Source organism: Panthera uncia, chromosome A2 (assembly GCF_023721935.1).
Source record: "Panthera uncia isolate 11264 chromosome A2, Puncia_PCG_1.0, whole genome shotgun sequence".
Classification (NCBI taxonomy): Eukaryota; Metazoa; Chordata; class Mammalia; order Carnivora; family Felidae; genus Panthera; species Panthera uncia.
In genome coordinates this window covers 150,379,125-150,407,009 of record NC_064816.1, presented here as the reverse complement: position 1 = coordinate 150,407,009, position 27,885 = coordinate 150,379,125, and the positions used below count along the sequence as shown (strand labels likewise).

The following is a 27,885-nucleotide window of genomic DNA, read 5'->3' as shown; positions in this document are numbered from 1 at the left end:
CAGTCCCACTCACACTCAGCAGTGTCTATGCAGCTACCTGCTTATTTAGTAGCTTTGTGGTGCTGTGGAAATCACCCCCCCTCGTCCTCCTCCCCCCAACCAGGCCATTCAGGTGCTAACAGGGGCTCTGAGGAACAGGGTAGAGGAGGGGTTATAGACCTTGATAGTACTACTTATCAGTGCTGAGAAGAACTCTGGTCTATGCATTGCATATTCATAATAATATACCTTTTTCTAAATCACAAATTGTAGTTGACCCCACACTATATTGCAAGGGATATGGCCAGGGTCAGAGAAGCAAGAGATACATTAACTCCATTTTAAAACCTTGAATAAAGATTAGATTTCTTTAAATGGCAATGGGCAATACACAGCAATTTACCCCACTTAACTGCATGGAAATAATTGCAACTCCAAGACAGAAGAAATAATGGTATGATGGTTTATTCAGTTTTTAAAAATTTCTTACTTTGCTTTTTAAAATGCAAGGGAAAGAAGGATGTAAGGCAGCAAAGAAAAAAAAAGCCTACAAACCATTAACAAGCTACCTTTATTAGTAGGACACACTAGAAGTTATCAGTGCCTTTATGACCAACATTATTTTATATATCAGAGCTTGACCATTATTAGCTTTGGGGTCCACAAATCTGGGCCTTGCAGCCAAGACCTGTTACTACCAACCTACTGATTCTCTCACCTATCTACTCATGAAATGATTTCCAACAGAAATTTCACTCTTTGTTAATTACATGTCACAAAGAAGAGTGCTTCACCCATATTTGGCTTTGGACAAGATAAAAACCTTTATTTACAAATGTTCCATTCCTTTAAAAATATATACAGAGAAAAGAATTTCGATTAAAATATGATAAAATCATAGGAAACAAAGCCAAATTCTGATAAAAACCAAGAAGAAATTGGTGACCCCCAGAAAATCAAAACCAGTCATAAATGGATCAGGGCAAACAGTTTGAAGGAGAACAGCCACACTACATTTTCCTCAAACCCTTTACCCAGCGGTTTGTATCATAAGTTAATAGCCAGTTCAGAAATTACAAGTTCTCTAGTCTTATTTCTACCCACCTCACAGAATGGTGAAGTCACTTTTTTAATAAATATAATATCAGAATAAGGGACGGTCTTCACTAAAAGAATAGAGCAGGAAAATCACTTGCTCAAAGTGGCTGAGAATTCTTTTAGGAATGCCATAATTTACCCTGAGAAGCGTTGTTGAAACACATGCACATTTTATTATAAGCTGTTACCTCAACTCAAGACAAAATTATACCCCTTTCTACGTGCAGGGAATGTCCTGTTCCTTGGGAGGCAGTCAGCTACCACAGCCCTGCAGTCCACAGGCTGTGCCGAGGGCCTTGCTCCCTCTTGTTTAGTTCAGAGACACATGCTTTCCCATTAGGCATGAATGTGAAACGTGACCGTGGTGACGTGGCCTTGGGAATATAACCGAGAAGAGAAATGGCTGCCCATGATTGTACGTGGCACCACCACTAATACGAGGCTTACTAGCTTTAGGATCTTGGCAGTGAATGCTAAATTATGAGTAGCTTTTTAAATCTTTGGGCATTCAAGTTGGTTAATCTCCCCATTTGTAAGAGGAAGATGGACACAGTCAATATCTATTTCTGGAAGCTATAAGTCAGAAGGAGGGTTGGTGTGAAGGGAGTTCTTATGGGGAAGACTTCCCACAGGTGAAGCTGGAAGACTTTGCACTTTTTCCTCCCACCAGGCGTTTGGTGCTTCTTGGTCCTGTGGGGGTCCCAGAGACCCCAGGGTCACCATGTTCTTCCTGGGGGGAACAGGCCTGCTGAGCTTCTCTCAGTTCCCTGGCAATTAAAAGGGGAAAAAACATATTACTTGATCCTAAATTAAAGAGAATATTTATGACCAAAACCAACATATAGATTTTTCTTTTTATTTCAGTATTTATAGAAGCAAGCCTGAGCTATACACGGAAGAGAAACTTAGCTCCTGTGATTATCTTTAAAAATAGCTGGTACACACATGCCACGACACGTGGCAGATTAGGTTTCTTAAATCCTACTGATTGGGGTATAAAGGATGTTTAAAATTTTTTAAAATAAAAACCAGATAAAGACACCACTAAAAAGGACTATAAGCCGGTATCTCTAACATAGAGGCAAAAATTCCCAGTTAAATACTAGCAAAACAAATTCAACAATACATTTAAAAAAAATCATTCACCACAATCAAGTGAGATTTATTCCTGGGTTGTGAGGGTGGTTTCAGTATTTGCAAATCAATCAATGAGATATATCACATCAGTAAGAGAAAGGATAAGTACCATATGATCCTTTCAGTAAATGCAGAAAAAGCACTTGACAAAGTACAACATCGATTCATGATAAAAACCCTCAACAAAGTTTAAAGGCAACATATCTCAACATAATAAAGGCCATCAGTGAAAAACCACCGTTAACATCATCTTTAATGGGAAAAAACTGAGAGCTCTCCCCCTAAGATCAGGAACAAAACAAGGATGTCCACTCTCACCATTTTTATTTAACATAGTACAAGAAGTCCTAGCCACAGCAATCAGACAACAAAACGAAATAAAAGGAATCCAATTCAGTAAGGAAGAAGTAAAACTTGTACTATTTGCATATGACATGATACCATGATACTCTATATAGAAAACCTGAAGGATGCCACCAAAAAAAACAAAAACAAAAACAAAAACAAAAAACAAGCCAGAACTGATAAACAAAGTCAGTAAAGTCACAGGATACAAAATCAATATGCAGAAATTTGTTGCATCTCTATACACCAACAATGAAGCAACAGAAAGAGAAATCAAGGAATTGATCCCATTTAAATTGCATCAAAAACCATAAGATACCTAGGAATAAACCTAACCAAAGAGGTGAAAGATCTTTACTCTGAAAACTATAAAACACTGATGAAAGAAATTGAAGCCAACACAAAGAAATGGAAACACATTCCATGCCCATGGATTGGAAGAACAAATACTGTTAAATATTTCACATTTTTCACATTTTTCACATTTTTTCATTTTTCACAGAACTCTAACAGAGAATCCTAAGATTTGTATGGAACCACAGAAGACCCCAAATAGCCAAAGCAACTCTGAAAAAGAAAAGAAAATCTGGAGGCATCACAATTCCAGATTTCAAGTTATATCACAAAACTATAGTAATTAAAACAGTATGATACCTGCATAAAAATAGACACACAAGTCAATGGAACAGAATGGAAAATCCAGAAATAAGCCCAAAATTATATGGTCAGTTAATCTTCAACAAAGCAGGAGAGAATATCCAATGGGAAAAAGTCTCTTCAACAAATGGTAATGGGAAAACTGGACAGAACATTCAAAAGAATGAAACTGGACCACCTATTACACCATACACAAAAATAAATTTGAAATGGATTAAGGACCTAAATTTGAGACCTGAAACCATAACAATCCTAGAAGAGAACACAGGCAGTAACTTGACATCAACCATAGCAACTTCTTACTAGATAGGTCTCCTGGGGCAATGGAAACAAAAGCAAAAATAAACTATTGGGACTTCATCAAAATAAAAAGCATCTGCACAATGAAGGAAATGATCAACAAAACTGAAAGGCAGCCTACTGAATAGGAGAAGGTATTTGCAAATTACATATCTGATAAAGGATTTATATATTTCAAAAATATATAAAGAATAGGAGTCAACACCCCAAAAACAAATATTCCATTTAAAAATGGGCAGAAGATGTGAACAGACATTTCTCCAAAGAAGACATCCAGATGGCCAACAGACTAATGAAAACATGCTCATCATCACTTATCAGGGAAATGCAAATCAAACCTACAATGAGACATCACCTCACACCAGTCAGAATGGCTAAAATCAAAAATACAGGAAATAAATGTTGGTGTAGAGAAAAAGGAACTTTCTTGCATTGTTGGTGGGAATGCAAATTGGTGCAGCCACTCTAGAATACAGTATGGAGGTTCCTCAAAAAGTTAAAAATAGAACTACCTTATGACTCAGCAATTGCATTTCTAGGTATTTACCCAAAGAATACAAGAACACTAATTGAAAGGGGTACATGCCCCCTATATTTATAGCAGCACTATCTACAATAGCCAAATTATGGGAGCAGTCCAAGTATCCATTGATAAATGAATGAATAAAGAAGATGTGGTATATATATATTGGAATATTATTCAACCATAAAAAGGAATAAAATCTTGCCATTTGCGACAATATGGATGGAGCTAGATGGTATAATGCTAAGTGAAATAAGTCAGAGAAAGATAAATACCATATGATTTCACTCATGTAAAATTTAAGAAACATAACAAAGCAGCAAAGGGAAAAAATAAGAGAGAAACAAACCGAGAAACAGACTCTTTAATTATAGAGAACTGATGGTTATCAGGTGGTAGGGGAACGGGTCAAAAAGATGATGGGGGTTAAATAGTACACCTGTCTCAATGAGCACAGGGTGATGTATGGAAGTGTTAAATTACTTATATTGTGCACCTGAAACTAATATCTGACACTGTTAACTAACTGGAATTAAAACAAAACATTTTAAAAGGAAAGAAAGAAAGAAAACATGAAAAAAAATTTAAATAAGGAAACAACCCTACTGGCTATATATGAAAACTGCAGGGGTCTGTGAAGCACAACGCATGGGTCGAATCTGGCCCACCACCTGTTCGTTGGAACTCAGCCATACCCATTTGTTTATATATTGTCTGTGGCTGCTTTCACATTACTACAACAGAGCTGAGTCACTGCAGCAAAGATAGTATGGCCCACAAAACATAAAATATTTACTCTCTAGCTCCTTCCAGAAAAGTTTGCCAATCCTTGGTCTAGATAATTTCAAGAAGGCATCTGCCCCGTCTCTGTGGTAGGCCCCCATTACTGTGATGTCTAACGACAGTCACCTGTGCCTCCATAGCTGGTTTTCACAGAAGGTGCACACTACACTTACATACATAATACAAACATATATGTGAATATGTATATGTATATATAAGAATATAAGTATTTTTATTTTGTTTATTAGCTAGGAAAATGGAATCCAAAACTAGAGCAAAAAAATATCAAGTTGCTTATTCGGAAGAATCCCTGACTAAAGGCTTGGTGTCTCCACAACATTGCCAAAAAATCACTTGGGGGACTTTCACAGTTTATCATTTCAAGACGGATTGTATATCCAAAAGAAGTTGGATTTCTAAATTTATTTCAAACAAGGACCATTTTTCATCTTTTATATTTCCAGCAGTGCATAGGGTATGCAATAATCACTTAAAAATGCCTTCAGAACTCTGCTCAAACATCAGTGCCTGACCTTTATACTAACCCCATCCTATCTAATTAATGAATTCCCATTTGTTTAATGAAAGAATAGATTAATGAATGCATGCGTGAATACAAGCTTGCGTGAATATGTGATCAGACTGCTTCCTTTGGATTGGAGAAATACTTCTTAACATGTACCAAGACAATGTGTCTGCCTGCCCTTGAAATGTAATGGATTTGTTAAATGGGTCTCTTCCGACCTTAACTATAGGTATCTTCACTGGGTGATCATTCACCAGTTACTTGAACCCCTATTGTCACACAGCATCCCACTAAGAGTTCTTTGCTGGTTGTATTTCCTTGTATTCCTCACTTTGCTTCCTTTGCATTAATGGGAATTTTCTCTCTCAAGGAGTCTAATCACAGAGTCTCCCAGCCCCATGCTACAAAGGGCCTCATGCTGCTCCTATCTTTGTGAAGAGGGGCCTATGTATTTTAATGTTGGGTTCCACTTGAGTCCAGAGAAGACACACCAGAGCAGTCATATCACTGTACATAGTACACAAAGAGATTCTTTCTAAACTCCAGCATCCAAAATCTACCTTTCCAGAGGTGCCCATGCAAGTCTCAATCTCAAGGTTGTGAGTTCAAGTCCACATTGGGCCCAGAGCTTACTCAAAAAAACCTCTACCTTTCCAGTGTGGCTGTCTTGAACTTTTCCAAGTTAAGCTGATGCTGGAGCTCTTCTGCTTTCCCAAGGGAGGGCCGGAGAACTCGACTTCTGGCCAGAGCTGCTGCAGAAGGTCTCTCCCTTGGGTCAGGGTGGATCATGTTCTGTTGGTGTTAGACCAAAAGGAAGGAAATAGAAGCTTCTTCACTGCTGGGAGAATCTCCCTACCCAAGCCAGCTGCGCCCAAACTCTGCTGGGGAGTTTTGTGAAACTGCTTTTAACTTTGCGGGGGAAGAAGTAAGTGAGAACTTAGCTCCACCAAAGATGGGAGCATCTTCTCTACACTCTGCATCAGTCATCCACACCTTTGGCCTGCCTTTAAGTATCCTATTTTGGAGCTGGTTGGGTGGTTAACCAATCTAATGCCTTAATTTTAACGTTTATTTATTTTTGGGACAGAGAGAGACAGAGCATGAACGGGGGAGGGGCAGAGAGAGAGGGAGACACAGAATCAGAAGCAGGCTCCAGGCCCCGAGCCATCAGCCCAGAGCCCGACACGGGGCTCAAACTCACGGGCCGTGAGATCGTGTCCTGAGCCGAAGTCGGACGCTCAACCGACTGAGCCACCCAGGCGCCCCTAATGCCTTAATTTTAAATGGGAAGACACTGAGGTCCTGAGATAAAAAGTGGCTTGTTCAAGTTATTGATGGGACCAAGACTAAAACCCAGGTCACCCAACTCCTAGTTCAGTTTGCTTTCTACCACAACATGCTCCTTTTCACTTAAAACTAAGGCTACGCCACCATGGCCATATTCCTACAGCATTCATCTTCAGGTAGAGGGTGTCTGTAACCTAAAATGGCTTAAATACCGTAGAAAATAGCTAATTGTTTACAGCAATTAGCAATGTTGTATAATGGAGAGAACACTGGGGCACCTGGGTGGCTCGGTCGGTTAAGTGTCCGACTTCAGCTCAGGTCACGATCTCATGGTCCGTGAGTTCGAGCCCCGCGTCGGGCTCTGTGCTGACAGCTCAGAGCCTGGAGCCTGCTTCAGATTCTGTATCTCCCTCTCTCTGACCCTCCCCCATTCATGCTCTGTCTCTCTCTGTCTCAAAAATAAATAAATGTTAAAAAAAAAATTAAAAAAATAAAAAAAAAAAATGGAGAGAACACTGAACCTTCCATTTGGGAACCAATGTTCAGAGGCAGCTCCACGATTTACTAAGTAGCCTTGAGCAAGTCACTTAACTTTGCTGAAACTCACTTCCCCTTTTTTGATATTTGGGAGAACAACATTCACCTACTGGAGTATTGTGAGAAGTACATGAATTAACATACATGTATTATTAGCACACTGGGCCAGCACTGAAGTACTCAGTATGTATCAACTAAATCTAAGAGCAATTTACACATAGAAATAGATGATTAGGCTTGCACTAAAGTCCACTGTGAGCAAGGTTTGCCTATTCGGAAGAAGACAAGTTTGTAACTAAATTTCAAGTTTTCAGGTGAACTATGAAACTCACATTTAATCCCCAAGAGTAGATGTCTCTAAAGCTGTTTTAGGAATTCTAACCAATTCCTTAAGCCATGAAGTCTTATGTATACATTTTTTTTCTTAGTATAATTCTAAACTTCTCAACAGTGTATTTTTTTGTACCTCTGTTTCAACATAACAGCTGCCTTTCCTTGTGCCTCCACATACTCAGATACCATGGAGTTCAAGTAACACATAAATTCCTGAACTGACATTATGCCTTTTTCTAATAGTGCATGTGATTGGTGGTGTTGTCCGTTATTCATCAATAAAGTAGCTTATGTTTTCTTCTATACACTCAAAATTCAAAATTTTTTTGTAGTCTCACTACTTCAATGACAATAGTTAAAACCCTAAAATAAGAGCAAAAAGACCTAAGTTTGATTTCAGAGTGAATCAATTATCAAAGATGAGAATACAAGTCCAGGAACTGCTCTGAGCCTTGGTTTCCTGCATTTCCCACCTTAACAGGGTTGTTGGGAAGGGCAGAGAAAAAAAATGTAACAGGATTTTAAACTGGAATATAAAAGGCTTTATGATATCCTCTAAGTTTTCTTGAGAAACTTTCGGTCTATCCTATCTATGTCTTTCCTGGTCTTCGGGATCATGATTCCTTTTTTCCTCTGCCAGTGGCACTACCAGCATCTGCTTTCCTCTTTCCCCACCTCCTTGCCGTTACATTTTTTAAAAATAGGCATTTCTATCTTCTCTTGATCTCATAAGAGATACCACCTTGAGTAGAATGCAAAATTCTTCTGAGAGTTCCTGAGGAAGGTCTGGAAGGTTACCCTCACGGATGTGATGCCACATGGCACCATTGCTGGGTAACGACTCTGCTCCGGCAGCCACTGCAATTGTTAATCCCAAAGCAAATATGTCTGCCTTGGGAAGGTGCCGATAATCCTTCAAAACAGAAGACGGGAAAGCCAGTTAGTTTGTTAAGTGAATTGAGTCTAGATCAGGACAACGGGCGAGAGAGATTACTGAGTACGTAGGAGGTTAAACAGACACAATGGGCAAGGTCACATCTGCTGTGGCTAGTGGTTTATTTCTAGAGAAGACAAAGGATACGGTGCAAATCCACCTGATTCACACTGCTGTGCCCTGAAGAGTTTATTCAGAATCTTAGCGTCATTTTGTTCTGTCAGGCTCAAAGAGACTCCAAGCATAGATTAACTGGTCGCAGATATGATCATCCTGGAAGGAGTTAAATCCTTCCTAGCCCTGACTCTGCAGACATCCTGGAAGGTAGACAATAACCAAAGCTCATTTCACCAGAGCTGGTGGTGCTATCAAAAGGATGATAGCCTGATAAAGATGGGTTGAACCAATAAAGGCTTCCTTTCTACTAGGGAATTCATGAGTTTAGGAAGTCTAAGAAAGACTAGAAACAGTAAAGGAACTTTATAAAGAACAGTAAAACCAGTGATTAATCCATGATTGAACCAGCTTTGCTCATGCTTTTTTTAAGTTTCTTTTTTAAGTTTCTTTCTTATCCTCAGTCTCAATTCTGAATAGGAAAAGAGATAATGTAAAGTTTAATTATAAATATATACTTTTCATTTCTTGTTCTGTGAACCTTCAGTTGAGAGTCAAAGGATTCAGTGAATTATAAAATGCCCTCTGTTTGCCTGATCTTTACCTCGTGTAAAATCTCATTAGCCAGGAAGCGACTATCTCCCTCCTCTACCTTTGGTTCGTTTATTGATGTCACATGACCCAAGTCACCTAAAAAAAAAGAAAAGAAAAGAAGAAGAAGAAAAAGAAACAGAGCCCTTTACAAGCATGTCTTTAAAACTGGAATAATTGGGAGTCATCAGTATACATTTTATAGGATGATAATATACAGGTCAAGATTTAAGGCAGACTCACCAATTTTATATATCACATTGGCAGAGAGAAACCAGTCAGCTTCATTTTCAATCTCTTCTGGGGCTACAGGAGAATCACTTTGCATCTTATGACAAATGAAGATGTTACCTAAATAAATACAGAATTAATGTAAGTAATGACTCCTAAGCTTTTTTACCCCCAAAGAGTCTTTTCTATATTTGACATTTTGGCCGACCTCCTTTCCTCCTCTTCTGAGTTTGTGTAACAAGGCTACCAAGGTTTCTTATCTTCCATAGAATCTCTGAACAACTTAGTGGTTAAGAATACCTATTTTAGGGGCACCTGGGTGGCTCAGTCGGTTAAGCATCCGACTTCAGCTCAGGTCATGATCTCATGGTCCATGAGTTCAGGCCCTGCATTGGGCTCTGGGCTGATGGCTCGGAGCCTGGAGCCTGCTTCCGATTCTGTGTCTCCCTCTCTATCTGCCCCTCCCCCATTCATGCTCTGTCTCTGTCTCAAAAATAAATAAATGTTAAAAAAAAAAAAAAAGAATACCTATTTTAAGTGAAACTGACCTCAGATACACCCCATCCTCTGAAGAGGCTGGTGGCTTCAAAACAAAGAAAGAAGCCCCTGAAGATGGTTACATTTCTCTGAGTTTCACATTATTGAGTGTCAAAAACATTAATTTCTGTTCACTTTAGTCGGTGCTGAATTAGAAAGAGTATATACAACAGTAGTCAAACACATTCAGGATGTAGCCAATATTTTCATACTTTGGCTTTACTAACTGGGAAAAAGTCTTTTCTCTGTCCCCTGGCCCTGGACGGGGGGGGATGGATAAAGCTGTTTGACTAAGATTTTCAGGGAAACACATGAAAGAAAGAAATTTTGCCAGCAAACAGCATCTTCAACACTTAGTAGGTACACAGACGACAATTCTAACACAGTGGGGAAAGAACTAAATCTGGCCAAAGGAGCAGAGGGGAGCCATACTGACTAGGTTTGATGTCCAGATGCACCATGCCAGAGTTGTGGATGTACTTAAGCCCAAGGGAAATCTGCAGAAGGATGTCCTTGAGTTTCGGCTCTTGGAAATGATCGCCAGACTTTGTGTTTTCAGATATAGCAGCCTGCAAACTCCCACCTAGGAAAGAACAACAGAGAGCAGCCCCACAGAATGGAGAAAAGGTATGAATCTTAATAGATGGAAGCATAGTAAACATTCAGTAAATTCCTCATGAATGAGTTCAGTCCAACAAATCTAGATTATTGTCTAGATAACAGTAATATCTGCCCCCCTGTCTGTCTATACCACAGACATATTGGAAAGAATTACAGGACTTTGAAAGAAAAAAATAAAGTGCCGTAGCCCAGGTATCCAATATGTGGTGACATTGCCTTGAGTATGCCCTGCCCCAACTAACATTTTCAAAGTGTTACCTGATTATTAAGCAGAAGGCCAATCAAGCCTGGACAGATGGCTGCTATTAGCATTGATGATTAGTTCAGAGTCCAGCTAGTAATTATAGGCCACTAGTAACTTTAATGTAATGAGTTCGAAGTTTAACTTCAATATACACCTAAATCCTTTTTGAGCCACAGTATTTGCACATACACTACAGACTCTTAGTTTATCATTGTTATCAGTAAAAAATAAGGCCTGGACTCATGTGACCCCCCCCTCCCCCGCCATTGCCAATCTTGGGTACCCCGTCCTAAGGATTTAGAATGCTTCTGAACCCTTTATTTTGTTAATCTGCATTTATTGGCAGCCTCTTCAGTCAAATTGTAGAGTCCTGGGTCTCCCTGGCAGTTAGAGCTCCAGCCCTCAAGTATGTGTCAGAACAACAGGATCTAAGATACTAATGGTTTTTAGGAAATCCATATTTTAAAGTATCCTATGTAATATTCAGTTTAAAGATTGATCTTTCATGTTAAAATAATTCAGTTAAGAAAGAAGAAGAGTTTCAGCCCTTTCCAGAAACACAAAGAGGGCTAAAGTAAAGGGTGTGTCTTTTTCCTGGGAATCTTCTTTAAAAAAGATTCTATGTTCTATAGATGACCTTAGCTAGAAAGGAAGAGTATGTTGAAGCTTATTAAGACCACAGCCACCTCAAGTCTGTTTGCAGATGAAGTTGTGAGGTGTGCCAAAGAGAAGGAAGCCTGTAACCAAGGCCCCCATGTCTACTGGAATTCATTTCCCGCTAGACTGGGTGTTCATCCGAGACCCCCATCTTATCCATCCTCACTTTCTCAAGGTCTCGCATGCACTCTGCACATATTCTGGACTGAAGGTCTATCCTGGCAACAGAGGCAAAGGAAAGACAAAGACAAGGAGCCCATAAAAGGTATGCGAAGAAGAAGCACCCTAGCGGCACTTAGCAACCTTTTAATGTGGTCTTCTAGATTATAAGCAGAGATATTGCCGATTCCTGAAGAGCTACAGGTGTTTAGTAAGGGTAACTAGACCAGTGCCAGCAGCACTTTTAATTACTTAGAAGCCCTGCAGGTAATATTCAAGTTAGCCAAGTAATAATTAACAAGAGTAAAAGTTACTGGAGAGCATTTATGCAAAGGTATTAGGATATCTTTATTTTGCTACAGCTAAAGCCAATGGTCTCCCTCTTATTGAGGAGCATAATTAACTGTTCTTTGCCAAACAGTATTAAGGAAGTCTGTGTGTACAGACAGAGCAATACTGAATGAACGATAAACCTCATCCCTCCTAATCTCAGCTATACCGGAGCCTTAACTCCATAACCCAAGATGCCATCTGGAGACAATACTGTAACTGACAGGATTGTGCCCTAGGAGGAAACAGCCAGCTCCTGGACAGCTCTTCTCAAACCATCTTGGTGAGATGAGTTGCCAAATTCTTTTCTTTAGATAAGATAAAGATACTTCCCCCACTTGGCTGAGGGAAAAAGGAAACTTAAGAAAAACAGATCTATGTTTTTCTGTCTGCTTATGAAACCTGACAGACACTAAAACAAATAGCAAATGCCTTCCAACACTGAAATGTAAACAGCAGACCAACAGGATATTCTGTTCATACATTTGTATTCTCAAAATCTTGATTTTATGTTGCTCTCTACAACACAAGCATATTTTCCTGCTGGTAAAGTTATTCCTTGTTTGGTGGGAAAATATAACCAATATATGGTGTTCCACAGATGGTGCAGACTTCTGGGTACCACATCACTAGAACAAGGGGAGCACGCTTCGTAAAACTTCAGTGACAGAAGACATCACAAGAAAATACTGCCTCTAGCGAGAGGTTAATCGTTCCATCCTGAATAGTTTGGAATCCTGGTGGTTGCACAATGGATCTACTGCTGGAAAGCTTTCAGATTTCAGAGGCTGACCCACAGGTGACGGGTAGGGGATCTTGGCAAGGGTGAGGGTGGAAGAAGGAACATTTGATTGGTTTAGAGTTTAGGAGGGACAGTAGGGGAAATCAGTTAACTGCTGGTCTCTACTAGTTATGATGTACATTATCTAAAACATCCAATTTATAATCTGAGTAAACCATAACTCTACATGTTCTAGCCTGACTGCTTTGACAGGCTGGGGGTACAGAGCTAAGGGTGGCAGGCATGAGGAGGAAGAGGTGAGAAAGAGGGAGAGACAGAGGGTAGAAGGAGAAAGGAGTAGAAGGAATCAGGCACTAGCTACTCTGCTACCTTACAAATACTTTGGACTTAACTCTCCTTTATTTAGAGCCACAGGGCAGAGTCTCAACATGGATTATCCATAACTACAAACAAGACAAGTATAAGGGTGTGCTTTATTTTCCGTGATCAGTTCACATTTGAAAGCAATGTATGTGAATTACATTTTGATAAATCAGAACTACATTTTAATTGGCAAGGACACAGTGAAGTTAGTGGACCACCATGGCAAACAGACAATGATTCCTCTTCATCTATCACATCTTCTTGAAAATCTGCTGCCTGGAAACATCCAAAAGCTCTGTATTCCTCCCACACTTGACTCTGCTGATCTTATTTCCTGTTATAGGGTCACTTTAGTCCCATCAGTCTCCTTACCATCTGCTAGGTCAGACCCATCCCCAATGTCATGCCCTTTGCCTGCTTGCTGTTCCTCTAATAGATGTCTTCTTTGCTCTTCCTTAAACTCTGGTAATCCTTCTGCAAAGTCTCTTTCAAGTCTTACCTCCTTTTTGAGATTTTCTTGGGCTACTCTAGTAACAACTGTTTCTGAGTTCTCAATCTGTATCAGGTTTTGACGGTGTGCTAGCATTTGATGTAGGTTGTTCCGATTTTTCAAAATAAGAAGTATTACTATCTCCTAAGTAGATATTACTATCTCTTTACTCAGTGGGATTGACATCCCAGAGATCACATAACTGGTATGCAGTATAGCTGGGTTTTAGACCCACTCCTGCCTGACTTTCAAGCCCAGGCCCATCCCACCACACTGTGCTGCCTCTTGCTCAAATTTGTCTTCTCCGAATGCTTTTTATCCATAGCTGTACCACCTGGTTTTGCACCAAATGGTCTCATGTGGATTCACTGTAAGCGAGCAAGTGGAATACAACTCCTCAAAAGACTTTTCTCACTCTCTGGTACAGCTCACCCTAGAACTTAACAGAATGACACGTCTGTAGAAGGTATTCAAATGTTGCAAAGAACTAGAAGAGGACTTGTAACAGGCACCATCACTCCACCTTATTCTTTTTTGAACATTTGAAATCTTTACAATGCCCTAAATCAGGTTAGATTTGTTTTGTTTGACTCTCTTGGTTAATTTTTATGATTTGCCATTATCTTTGTTAGTAGTTGAAAGTCATGAAAATAAAACCAATCTTGGGGGATGGGAGGGACAAGAATAGGGAATCTCAGGTTACAGTAAGGAGGAATTAGGAAGAAAAGTCTCAACATCTCAATCACAAGGAAAGGGTCCATTTTTTATCCTGAAGAGACTATTAGAAAAAGGGATTTTTCCCTTTTCAGAAAAAAAAAGTTCACAGTTAAGACTACAAGGAAATCAGGCTCTAAGGAAACAGTAAGAGAAATGCCATTAATTTGCATCATATGTGTGCCATTTTCTGTGTTTCTAGTGTTTCATAATATTGTTTACTTAACCTACTTGTAGATATAATGATAAAGCTTTGTCAACTGTCCTCAAAAGTCAGGCTATGCTTACATACTCAGGGCTGTCTGGTGGCTACTAAAATTACTCAAAGACTGTGCTATTAGAGAAACTTCAGCGTAGGTGTACATGTTGTGGGGGAGGGGAGCAGGTTTGAGAGGGGTGCCATTATCCAATATTGCCATGGCCAGAATATAGATCACCACTCGTAAAAGGATGGCAAGCTTCTATTTAATTTGGGAGCATTTTCCTATTTTACCACTGAACATTTTGATGATAAATATCTGAGAATAATAATATGTAAAGATACTGCTAGGTCACCCCCTTAATCACAGAGTAGAAATACGTTAGGCCAAAGGACTACATTTTGCGATGTAAGTAGCCCAGAAAAAAAGTTTGACCAGTTATTTGTGTATGTATGGTCCTGAAAGACCTGCGAGAATAATCTGAAGTCACTGCATTTCATTCCCAGCGCTCACCCCATGCCCCTCCTCTGGTGAGAACACTAAGCCTCAAAGGTAACAACAATCCTCAAATTCAGGAATCCGCTTGAAAATTAATCAAAAGTTGGCTGTGTAAGTTTACCACCCGCTCCCCAAAAATGGTACAGAGTATGACTTGCTTCTCTAAGAATATCTAGCAAATGGTAAGAGGAGGATGATTTACCATTCAAACCACTGGGGTAAAGGTTTCTAAGTATTGAGTAAAGTGTGAGGGGATTAGTAGCTTCTGGGTGTCAGCCACACATCACCTCTGAAAAAAATATGAAATAGTATAAACCTGAAATTCCTTTTCAATGCAACTTCGTGTCTCCTGCTGTCTGCTTCCAAGCAAAACTGTAGTACAGACCTTTTAGGTAGGACTCTGCTACACGTGGCATAAACTACAAGGGGGAGGCAAAGATTTTCTTCCTGGGGACTAAAAGTTCATCTCCCTCTCCACCACTGATAGTCCACATACTTACCGTTGCAGTATTCATTCTGAATGATCATGTGGTCATCTTCTGCCCATGCGGAGTAGTAACGTACCACATGGGGGTGATGCCCAAGCACTGCATGAGCGTAAACTTCATGCAAAGCCAAACTCCTAACAGACAGACAAGCATCAAGAAAAATGAATCAATATACACACAAATGTTTCTCAAAGACAAGATATGAGGCGTTATTTTTTTTTCAATGTTTATTTCTTTTTGAGAAAGAGAGAGAAAGCAAGCAGGGAAGGGGCAGAGAGAGAAGGAGACACAGAATTGGAAGCAGTCTCCATCCAGGTTCTGCACTGTCAACACAGAGCCCAACATGGGGCTTGAACCCACAGACTGTGAGATCATGACCAGAGCCAAAGTCAGACGCTTAACTGATGAGCCACCCAAGTGCTCCATGATATGAGGCATTATTAACAGTGGCAGAACGTTGAGTGCTCATTGCTTGCTTACTATTTTACCTCATTTAATTGTCATAACTACTCAGTAAGATATAGTGGCAAGGATGAAGGCTTTAGAAAGCTCAGTGACTAGCCCAAAGTCAAGCTGGTGATAGTAGACCTAAGACCAGAACCTTGGTCATCCTGGTGCCAAAATCCATGGTGTTTGTTTGTTTGTTTGTTTGTTTTCATTGAACATGGCGTATGTAAAGAGGAGTCTTGGGTTGCTATTATATCAATGGCAGACATGCTTTGAGTCTTAATTTCACTGTATCACAATTTAAAAAAATATATTGATGGGCTTAACAAGAGGCCCACCATAGACTTGATGAAGGATATTGTGATGGGTCCTCTGTCTTCTCTGTGAAGGCTAGAAAGTCATAATATTGCACTCAGCCAATATGATATAGTCATAGGGACAGTCTTGGGGACTGCCAATATTCATGATTCATTATGGAATAGGAAATCCAACACAAAAAAGTAGCATGTGGTACTAGATGAATTTCAGTATAAAAATGAAGAATTCTAAGGCCCATAATTTCAGGTTCAGCAAATTAAGCATTACATCCCCACAGTTCACAAAATACATTGGCTGAATCTGGAAATATTTGTTTTCCTTGTAAAAGGAAGAACTTTTGAACAATTAGTTCTGAGAATGAAATTTAAATTTTTCTTAATTTCTCACTTGTAGTCTTCAAAACATTGATTTCAATAGTCATAATGAATTTAGTAATGAATTCATTGTTAATACAAAGTGGAGATAACCAATGAGTTAACACTAACTTCCTACTTGGCAATATTTCTAATGAATGAAACAGGAAGAAAATCCCTAAATCTATTCATTAAAGAAAAAGCAGTTAAGACCAGTAGTAAAAGCCTCAAGAACCATGAAAAAATGCAACATGATTGTTCCCAAATTATCATGGTACATTTTAGGAAATAACTTATCTCTGACTTGGAAAATTCAGAAAAGTTATAAATGTGAGACCACATACAATGGAGGGGGTAGCAATGGGTATGTTTTTAATGACATCAGTGCCATTATTTAAAAATGTTTTGGGGCGCCTGGATGGCTCAGTCAGTTAAGTGTTCAATTCTTGGTTTCAGCTCAGGTCATGATCTCATGAGGCTCTGTGCTGGCAGCCTGGAGCCTGCTTGGGATTCTCTCTCTACCCCCTCTCATCCCGTCCCCAATTCATGCTGTCTCTGTCTATAAATAAACAAACAAACAAACAAAATGAAATGTTTTAACAAGAAACAACTTTCCAAATCCAAGTTTATACTTCTAGTACATTACAAAGGTACTTACTCATTTGATGATCCTGCAAAAGGTTTCATGGAACGTTTTATTGCATAAACACATCCATCCAGCCTCTTAATACACTTGTAGACTGTACCAAATTCACCAACTCCAATTTTTTCTACCTCCAAGAATTCTTTCTCGTAGCGGGAAGCCATGTTGGTTTCTCGTAGAACACATCTCTGAAATATTTTATTAAAAAATTAAAATAATTCAAACATATTACGAGCAATAAATTTAAGGCATATTCCTAAATTTCTCTAAGTTTTCAAAAAGACTTTCAAAGCAAATCTATTGGATTTTGTCTGTGTATTTTTTTTAAATTTATTTATTTTTGAGAGGCAGAGCTCAAGCACGGGAGGGACAGAGAGAGGAGGAGACATAGAATCTGAAGCAGGCTCCAGGCTCTGAGCAAGCAGTCAGCACAGAGCCTGCATCACAGGGTTCAAACTCACAAACTGTGAGATCATGACCTGAGCTGAAGTCGGATGCTCAACTGACTGAGCCACCCAAGTACCTCTCTGTGTCAGTACTCATAGTAGCAAGAACCTCCCAATTGCCGACTACCTTCTTTGTACTCTTTATAACCATCTATACAACTCTGTACTTGCATTGTTTAATGTTTTTTAAATTTCTTTGGGGGGTTTTAAATTTTTATTTTATTTTTTAATTTACATCCAAGTTAGTCAGCATATAGTACAATAATGATTTCAGGAGTAGATTCCAGTGATTCATCCCCTATGTATAACACCCAGCTCACCCCATCAAGTGTCCTCCTTAATGCCCCTTGCCCATTTAGCCCATCTCTTCACCTACAACCACTACAGCAACCCTCAGTTTGCTCTCTGTATTTAAGAGTCTCTTATATTTTGTCCCCCTCCCTGTTTTTATATTATTTTTGCTTCCCTTCCCTTATGTTCATCTGTTTTGTATCTTAAATTCCACATGTGAGTGATGTACTGGCATCCTTTAATAGGTTAGGTCTTTTTCTAGGTTATTTCTGTTGTCTGGAATATTCTTCTTCTCATTCTGTTTTTAGAGGGGACACACCTGCTCACAGAAGAGCTACTGTCCTCAGCTGAGAGAATGGCTGGGATCTGGGTGGAACATGTTAAGGGGTAGTGGGGGGGAAAGACACCACCCTCTGACTCCTGTCTACTTGTCTCACACTCTGGCTGCTAATACTTTCGTCTCAAGTTGAGTAAACTTAATTTGTGTTCAATTTGCCTCCTCAAAAATCTTAGTCTGGAGAACAAAATTATCAGATCGATTACCTCAGTTTATAAGCTCAGGTATAGCTCAGTAATAGCTTAGGATCTCAGCTTCCTGGCTCACTAGCACTATCCCCCATTGCCCAGCTAGTAAGTAACCCTAGACACATCACTGAACTCCTTTATTAGGTTTCTCATCTAAAGTAAAGTGAGGATGATAGCAACTACTCTTCCGGGTTCTTTTAAGTATCACATGAGAAGACGTGTGCATGTGTGCCTGTGTGTGTAACTTAGTTCAAGGCCAAGCACACAGTAAATTCTCAGTAAATGATAGCTAAGATGACAGAAAATCTCCACAAATTTATATGAATCTCAATCCGAACTGATTTATCTCCATGAAGTCCTCATTTTTCAATGTCCCCGTTAGCAAGAATTTTTTCATCTAGCTTTGAGTTTAAACCATCTTGACTCCTACTACCTCTTCACTTCAACAAACAATGCCAATCAGTCTCCATTAGCAAGATCTAGAATTTTCATTGCCTTTGGCCAATCTCAAGTTCTCTTTTCTCCATACCTGGAGTTTCTACAGCTACCAGCCCTCTCTCCATCTCTTCAAATGGTAACACATTTTGTAATCAAAAATAGTAATCGTTGGGGCGCCTGGGTGGCCCAGTCGGTTGAGCGTCCGACTTCAGCTCAGGTCATGATCTCATGGTCCATAGGTTCGAGCCCCACGTCAGGCTCTGTGCTGACAGCTCAGAAGCCTGGAGCCTGCTTCGGGTTCTGTGTCTCCCTCTCTCTCTGCCCCTCCCCCACTCATGTTCTATCTCTGTCTCTCAAAAATGAATAAGCATTAAAAAAAATTTTTTAAAAACAGTAATCATTTTTGCAAAATGATACCATAGAATCAGACACACCTAATTATCTCCCGCAAGGAAGCCAAACTTCTGGTCAGAGGCTTCAAGGCCTTCTACCAATTGCTCACCCACTATACCTTCCCAGCCCCATCTCAGACACCAAATAAGCCAGCTTACCATCCACATCAGTCCCCAACCTCAAGCCCTCCCCCTCTTGTATACTGAATATTGAACATAGGCACGTTTTCATATTATAAACATCTTAATGGCAATTTAAAATTCCACTTTAAAATATAATTTATTTGGCCATTTTTTTATTAGACATTTAGGAGGGTGTGGTTTTTTGCTTTTTGGGTTTTTTCTTTTTTTTTGTCTATTACAGTTAAGGCTGCGGTACACATCTCTGCTGATAACATTTATAGTATTATTTTCTTAGGCTAGGTTATAAAATGAGGGATGCTACATCAAAAGTTGTGAACACTATTTAAAAATCAATAGGTACGGACACATTTAAGAGCTAAAATTTTACATTTAAACTTCCAGCTTTATGCCATTTTTCTCTGTCCTGTTTTTCCATTTTGGGGGGCCTTAAATATCTTGAATTTTCCCTTCACTTCTGTACCTCCATGAATATAGAATTTTTCCCGAAATCAAAGGTAGAAGCAGTAGCCATTAATTTAAAAACACTCCAAGGTAATGATTCAGCAATATGCAGGTCAGACACTGTCTGATAAAGTAAGAACTAAGCAAAGAATGTAGACCCTGATGAAGAGTCCAGATAAATTCAGTTGCAAGGCACATTTGTAAATCTATGAAGTTAGGGGTGGGGGGGGGGGAGAGAGAGAGAGGTGATAGGACGAAGTGACCGAGTCATGACAGCTGGAACAGAGAACTGTGCTCACCTTGGCAGGCAGCCCTGGTTCTACATCGCTTTCCCCTGGACCAGCTTCTCCACTTAAAAAAAGAATAACAAAAAGAAATGATATCGATGTAGGATTAGCAGTATAGAGCTTGATACTATACTAGGTTCTGGGGCTCTAAGAGTGAATAAGACCATTCCTTTTCCCCTTCAGTTTTTATTTGGGGACAGGGATAAATAGAAAATTTCAACATAAGACACTAGGAAAGAATAAGAACAAGATATCAAGGGATACTATAGACAGCACCCAAATCATGATGTCACGAGTAAAAGTCTTTCCCAAAAGAGAATGAGTTTCCAAGCTAAGTTTCCAAGAATGAGTAGGAATCAGCTAAGGGGCAGGAGTGGGGTTCTAGGCAAACAGAGCAGTGCTGAAGAGTGGAGGGGAGAGTGCACAGAACATGTGACACTAAGCACTCTTCCCTGCCTCACTTCCCCTCCAACACCCACCTCCCCTGAACCTGGCCTTGCACTAGGTTCACAGGCAGACCATCGGTGTAGCAGAATAAGCTCTCACACTGGCTAAGAGATTTTCAGTGACTTTGCAAATCAGCTGAAGTCTCTGACAGACCCTCTCTTTGGCCTGAGCACTTGCATTCAGGATCTCTAAGCAAGATTTCAATTACTACCTCAGCCAGCTCCAGATTTTTCTTCTGCAGAAGTACAGGGTAGAAATGGCAAATGGAGGAGGACATAACACTCATGGAAACAAACTGATGCTGGACGTTTGTGACTTAAGTTTAATATTACATTCTAATACTTCATAAAATAACAACACCACAATAAGGAAGGGAGAAAAGTACTTTCGCAGAAGCACTGAGAGATGTTACTCGAGTATCCCCACTTTCATTGCAGGATTGCAGGAAATTCAAATTAATGGTGTTTTCTGGCTAGCTGCAGTGAGAGGTGAGTCCATTAACTCTGATGGTTTCTAAAGAATCCTCAAGAGCTAAAACCAATTCTGGGTAACAAAAGTGGGCCTATGTACTTGTGCTAAAGTCCCATTTACTTAAGATCCAGGAGATAGTACGGAGACAACCTATTCTGGCCACAAAGCTGGTTAATACAGAGTCACTGATTCCAAAAGAAATATCTTAACCTAACATTAAATGCTCTGCGGACTTCACATGGTTAGCTGTGCATTTATTTAGCTGAGTACATATGAACACAAATGACTGACTTCCATTCTGTAAAAAGGAAGGCTTGAAGAGACATGGTCAAGAAATGTCCCTGAGTAATCTGCACAATCCTCATCTGGACAATTTCTACCATTCAGCGGCTTTGTGGAGCATGCAATTTGGCTTTCCATTCTTAGCACCTCCAAACGCAACACTATCTTTTTTCTCAGTAGTCGATCTGCCATCACCTGTGGAAAAGTTCAAATCCTTGCTCTATAGCCCCGAGTCACACAAGCTAGACTTGAAGCAGTAGTAAAGGGTGAGCTACACCTTGAAGGGTGAGCTACACCTTCCCCGGGGCTAGCCTTCTGTTAACCAGAGGAGACCTCCTAAATGCAATTCTGTAGCTCATTCAACTTGCTAATGGAAGTCAGCGGTCTATGGCTTACTCTGTCCTATTCTTTTATAGAGAAGGGCCCTCACAGTACACTTCAGAATGGGGATATGCTGGAATCTCTGTGCCAAAAGCAGGTCACAAACCCACATTAACATTTAGGAAGGAGGGGATGTGTGAACTGCATTCAAATAGAGTTCTTGTTCCTAATTTTACTTTTACACTCTTCCTTCTACTTGACCATAGTAAGATCAGTTCTCAAAAGTTAGAGGCAACAGTACACTTACAGATCTCTTCGGGCTTTCCTCTTGCCATTGGATTGAAGGAATTGTTTTCTATAGGACTCTGGCGTAAAGGGATTAATATTGACCAGAGCCGATGAGGTCATCTCATCCACAAGGGGAATAGGTGTGAGCCTCAAGTGCCTAGAGCCTCGGGAGGGGAGCTTCTCTGTTGAAGAAATCACTGACTGGCTCAGCAGACACTGAATGAGGATGACAAAAAGGGAAGACAGAAGGAGTTTAGTTAAAAAAAAAAAAAAAATCCATTATCAGCTAGTTAATATTTGAACCAAAGAATGTTATTGCTGAAAAGGAATCAGAGGTTATCTGGTTCAGTGCAAACTAGCTGCATTGTAACTGGTCCTGTTATGAAAAATAAAGATTCCTGGTCTTCCTCTAGATATTCCAACTCAAGGAATCAACACAGGAGTCTGTACTTTTGTTAAGCTCCACTGCCTTCCCCTGGGCAATTCTGATGACCAGAAAAATACCAACTCTACTTCTACCACTAACTTTTTAAAGATGATAGGCTGAAGCTTAGACAAACAAAAAGGACTCTAAAAGACCTGGTCCTTATGTTCTCAAGGTATGCTTTAACTCCCCCTCAATCATTCATCCAAACATTTGTTTGGTGCCTTCTAATTAGTAGATACTGGGCTAGATGCTGAGGCATACATAGGTGAATTCCATCTCTTGAGGAATGCACAGTCTGTTAGTCACCAGCCCATCAGTCTTGCAGAAGTATTCACTTTGTACAGGAAGGATTTCATAGACTATCTAATCACGGAAGAAGCTTCCAGTTCCACTTATAATACAACACCAAAGGAGAAAATTTCCATAAAATGGGGTAAAGAAATTGAGAAATAATCATCTGAGCTTTGTAGTGGCTAATAACCAACATACCAATAAGTAGGAAAATGTGGTGTACTTCCCACTCCAAGTGGGGTACAGTAAGAGAACATCAGGCCTACAAACTTACCAGAACTAAACAAAAGGACAGAGGTGACAGGCCAAAGACAAAGAATTCTGAGGAGACAGCAGAACGCCATTATGACCTAAGTCAGGGGCCAGAGGAATGGTTGTGTTATGGGCATAGCAGTAGACACAGGGCCATGATATAACCTCGTAATCATTTACCGTGGGGCTCTTTCTAAAAGAATGCCACTATTTGACATTCTCTGTCCATGGCTTTCAGAGTAGAAGCAGAAGCTAGACTATAACATGATTCACGCTATAAAAATGTAATTCAAGAATGTAAGGATACAAAGAATGAATACTGAAATTAGAAATCCAAAATGACAAAAGCAGAAATGAAGGAAAATACAGAGTACACCCAGTAACCTAACCATTTTTTTTTTTTATATGAAGAAAAAGGCCTTGCTGGCGTCAAGTTTTTACAAGGGTTTTACAGGTCTTAGAGTTTATAGGATGAACAATCCTGGGGCTATTGTCAGACAAAGCTATCAATGATAAACTCACAATTTTCCTGTAAGTGTATTATAGGACTGAGTACTTGCTCAAAGTACAACTGTACTATATAATATTTCTCAATTGTCTGTGACTCAGGCAATGAACATAGAATTACAGTAAATCGGTCCCTGAGAAGCAGTTTTTTGTGATACTGATGATTATATGGAAAGTAAAACGTATCTATCACATATGAAACAGTGGGGCATCCACACCTGAAATGATGCACATCCTGGTGACCACACTTCAAGGACAACAAAAAGAGCCTAGACATTTTCTGACAAAAGGAAGGAGAAGTATCCACATCAAGGCAGACAATATCAGAATTCCTAATCTGGAAATATGAAGGCCGATAGATTTTGTGAGCTCTGCTTATGACACAGGGAAATATATGAATTATATTAACATGGATTTTTATTGCCAGAATAATAGAATAATGAGTAATTCTTTTGGAAATTCAAAAGAACTTAGTTTGGAACAAGGTGTATGAAAGGAAGTTCTGCCTAAAAGTAGAGCAGACTGAAAGTTTCTGGAGAAAGATGTCCAGATTGAGAGTATAAATGTGTTCCAGGGAGTATAGCTAATTCTAGAAGTAACAGCTCTGGTACAGAGGATAGAGGGGAAGAAAAATTGAGGAATACCTCCCACCTTCAAGACACAACATCCTAGTGTCTCAGGACTTGGAAAGACTTTAAAGGCCCAGTTGGTACAATTAGTCCCCTGATGCTTGAATCCCCCCTACAGTGTTCCTACCAAGTGATCATCAACTAGTGTTTAGTGCATTTAGCCACAGGGACATACAGCCTCCTTGGGACGCTCTTCTATTTCCAGGTAGTTCCGCTAGGAAGTCTTTATGGTGACCTGAAGTCACTTCACATGATTTCTAGTCCTATCTCTTGGGCAAGCCTGAACTAGGCCAATGCTCCTTTCCTGTGCATTCTTGTCTTTGGCATAACACCGCTGCTGATCAGTGTCCCCTCTCTCTCTTCTGATCCAAACTATATTCCTCACAAAGTGTGCATTCTTCAGTAGCATTTCCAGTTTCCCTTTCAAGCTCTGTTCTTTTTCTGCCCCTCAAATCATGGCATTTCCAGAATTCCTAACTTGGACCACTTCTCTTCTTACTCTGGCACCCAGGCTACTTGAGCTTATCTGCACCCAAGGCTTCAACAACTTCCAAAATGCTAATGACATCCAAATTTAGATCTCCAATTTAGTGTTTTCCTGCACTCCAGACTCATTTATCCAATGATTTACAGGACATGTCTGCTTTCTCCAGACCTGTATGTCCTCTAGCATCAACTATCTTGATTCAAGATATCATCTACTCAAACAAGACAGAAGCCCCACAGGACCCTAGATCCCTCATTTTCCCCTCAACCTCTCCATCAAGTTGATGAGAGAACAAAAGGCAAGCTAAAGTCTATTCAGACCAAGAAATTCATATAGCCCAGGAATGAGGATATTGAAAAAAATGCACAGGACTGACTTGTTAATAATGAGGGGAAAATCTTTATATCCAAAAATAACCAATGGAAGGTAATATAGGGTTTATACCAGGCTATTTATTTGGGCAAAAATGCTTTAAAACATTGAATTAAAAATACATTTGACGGAGTGAATTTAACAGCTACAATAAAATAAGTCTGCCAATATTGTACTATTTGTATGCAAGTAAATCTGGAAGGTACAATCCACACCCCCCTCCCTTTCAAAATCAGTAGAAAGGCATGGAACATATCCAGGAGAGGACTGGCAGCTTGAGGTCACACAAATGCCTCCTTGCAAAGGCTAGAAGTTCCTACTAGTGTTTGTTGAGATTTTCACTGGGTGGATCGAGGCCTTTCCATGTCCAACGGAAAGAGCCACAAAAGTCACCAAAGTTTTGTTGCAAGAGATTATTCCTAGATTTGCCCTCCCACAATCCCTCCAAAGTGACAATAGTCCTTTTACTACATAAATAACCAAACAAATAGCATGAACTTTAAAAATTAAATGTTTTCTACATTCAGCCTGGCATCTACAACCCTCTGGAAAGGTGGAGAAAGCTCATCATACTTTGAAACAACTCCTTGCTAAACTTAGTCTAGAGACCCAGGGAAACTGGGATATTCTTTTATGAGTAGAACTTCTCAGGATTAGGGCTGCACCAAAACAACCTCTAGGACTCAGCCCTTTGAATGGTATAGAAGACCATTCCTTACAGTGGACCAGTTATTGGGTGAAGATTCTAATACTTTATTAAATTATTCACTCAAGGCTGGTTTAATTCATAAGTTACTTAATGAATATACTGATCACATGCTCCTAAAACCTGGTTTAACTATAACTGGAAGTCCATCTCATGTAAGCCCCAGAGATGTGATTTATTTAAAAGATTGGGAGTCTAGGGGCGCCTGGGTGGCTCAGTCGGTTAAGCGTCCGACTTCAGCTCAGGTCACGATCTCGCGGTCCGTGAGTTCGAGCCCCGCGTTGGGCTCTGGGCTGATGGCTCAGAGCCTGGAGCCTGCTTCCGATTCTGTGTCTCCCTCTCTCTCTGCCCCTCCCCCGTTCATGCTCTGTCTCTCTCTGTCTCAAAAATAAATAAAACGTTAAAAAAAAAAAAAAAGATTGGGAGTCTAATACAGCAGGGCCTTATATCCAAAATGGAAAGATCCAGGCCCCGCCCCCCACCCCCGGGAGACTTGGTTAAGTGTCCACCTGATTTCAGCTCAGGTCATGATCTCAGTTTATGAGAGTGAGCCTTGCGTCAGGCTCTGTGCTGACAGTGCAGAGCCTGATTGCGATTCTCTGTCTCCCTCTCTCTCTGCCCTTCCCCTGTCCGTGCGTGCACACATGTGCTTGTTCTCGCTCCCTCTCTCTCTCTCAAAATAAATAAATGAACTTATTTTAAAAAATAGAAAGGTCTTTATTGGGTCATATTATATACTCCCACTGTAGTCAAATTAGAGGGATACTCTTCCTGGGCTCATATCAAGAATAAAACCTGTACCTCCTTCACAGAAAAACCAATGAACAAACTGACATGCCTTCTTACTCTTGTGAACCCGTACAAGATCCCAAACTGCTCTTCAAACAACGATGACCTTCTTTACCAACCATGGAGATACTTCTTCGCTGTCTACACCGGACCCAGCTGCCTCTGCCTTGTAACTCCCCTGTACGTTCCCCAACTGAACGGTGTTGGCCCATAGGTAGGGACATCTATACGCCCCTATTCAGCAGGAAGAAGCTAGAAAGAGACCTTCTGCTTTCAACAATCTTAAAGACTTAAGGGTAAGATACGAGGAGAAAACAAAAAGCAAGCTGACAGAAAAACACGAGCTGACACCCCGTAATCCCACCTTCTCCACGCTTAAGGTGGGATATATAACATTCCTCAGGCACTAGGAACTGCCTAAGAACAAAGGCAAGGGAAAAATAAATGGGCAGTTGATAAAGATCACAGGCATGTAGGACATGAAACTCCACTACAGTTTGTAACTGTCTTAATGATTTACAAGAATAACACAATAAGAAATCTCCAGGAACCTATTGACTCCTATAGGCCTTTCCTGGAGCCCTAACATCACCTTCACCTCCATAGGATGGAAAACCCTATATAATCAGTCACTCCTCACAATCACAATGCAGCTCTTTCTGTCCACAGGTCCTGGCCCCAAGCTGTAATAAAAACACCTTTTCGCAGCATAAAAGGTCTCAAATTCTTTCTTGACCATTGAGCTCGACAATCCCACACCAAAGTCACTTACCAAATCCTAAGCATCTCTCACTTTCTCACTGTCCACCACTGACCTGATTCAGGCCTTTCTCCTTTGTTAGCCGATCTGTCGTAAATACTGCTGTGCTTCAAGGTCTCTCCCACAACATGCCAGCCTTCACCTGATGGTCAGTTCTTCAAAAAGACCTCTGATCAAAACCATTTGATGACTGTCTCTAAGTTTTCAAAATAAGATCTGGGGGGTTTCTGGGTGGCTCAGTCAGTTAAGCATCTTGACTTCAGCTCAGGTAATGATCTGACGATTTGGGAGTTCGAGCTCCACGTCAGGCTCCATCTGACAGCTCAGAGCTTGGAGCCTGCTTCGGATTCTCTCAGTCCCTCCCACACTTGCACTCTCTCTCTCACTCTTTCAAAAATAAATAAACACTAAAAAAAATTTTTTTTAAAGTAGATCTAGCTCTGGCCTCACTGCCTGCACCCTCTCACATACAGGCCCCTGTCACTGAGCAACATGCAATTTCTAGGTGGGACATGATCTTTTCCCTCTTAACTCAGTAGATGCTTTTTCCTTGGCTTTCAGTTCTCGTTTCCGTCTTTACCTAGTTCATTCCAACTCATCCTTGAAGACTGCTCTCAGGAAGGGCATTCCTGATCTTGAGACTCAATTCCCAATCCTTTCTCAGCATGCCTGATCCGAACTTTATTGTTTCAGTTGTTTATCTGTATTCATTT

At 40.2% G+C, this 27,885-nt stretch overlaps 1 protein-coding gene and 1 long non-coding RNA gene across 2 annotated transcripts in view; one reads left to right on the top strand and one right to left on the bottom strand.

Annotated features, from left to right (window-relative positions):
• Positions 1–1,075: 1,075 nt before the first annotated feature.
• The window catches only part of WEE2 (WEE2 oocyte meiosis inhibiting kinase), a 28,844-nt gene continuing 2,034 nt past the window's right edge, over positions 1,076–27,885 (bottom strand). Inside the window, exons 2-11 of the mRNA XM_049641962.1 lie at positions 21,972–22,168; positions 20,156–20,207; positions 17,195–17,367; positions 15,431–15,552; positions 10,349–10,495; positions 9,388–9,495; positions 9,158–9,243; positions 8,248–8,418; positions 5,998–6,140; positions 1,076–1,844 (exon numbers count right to left, since the gene is read on the bottom strand). Of these exons, the coding sequence (XP_049497919.1) occupies positions 1,688–1,844; positions 5,998–6,140; positions 8,248–8,418; positions 9,158–9,243; positions 9,388–9,495; positions 10,349–10,495; positions 15,431–15,552; positions 17,195–17,367; positions 20,156–20,207; positions 21,972–22,168 (1,356 nt within the window). The 3' untranslated portion in view covers positions 1,076–1,687. The remainder of the gene's footprint in view (positions 1,845–5,997; positions 6,141–8,247; positions 8,419–9,157; positions 9,244–9,387; positions 9,496–10,348; positions 10,496–15,430; positions 15,553–17,194; positions 17,368–20,155; positions 20,208–21,971; positions 22,169–27,885) is intronic.
• On the top strand, positions 9,427–27,102 carry LOC125930209 (uncharacterized). Its single transcript, XR_007460111.1, has 5 exons — positions 9,427–9,516; positions 10,472–10,539; positions 12,087–12,206; positions 12,525–12,722; positions 26,436–27,102. It is a non-coding gene; the product is annotated as an uncharacterized LOC125930209 (long non-coding RNA).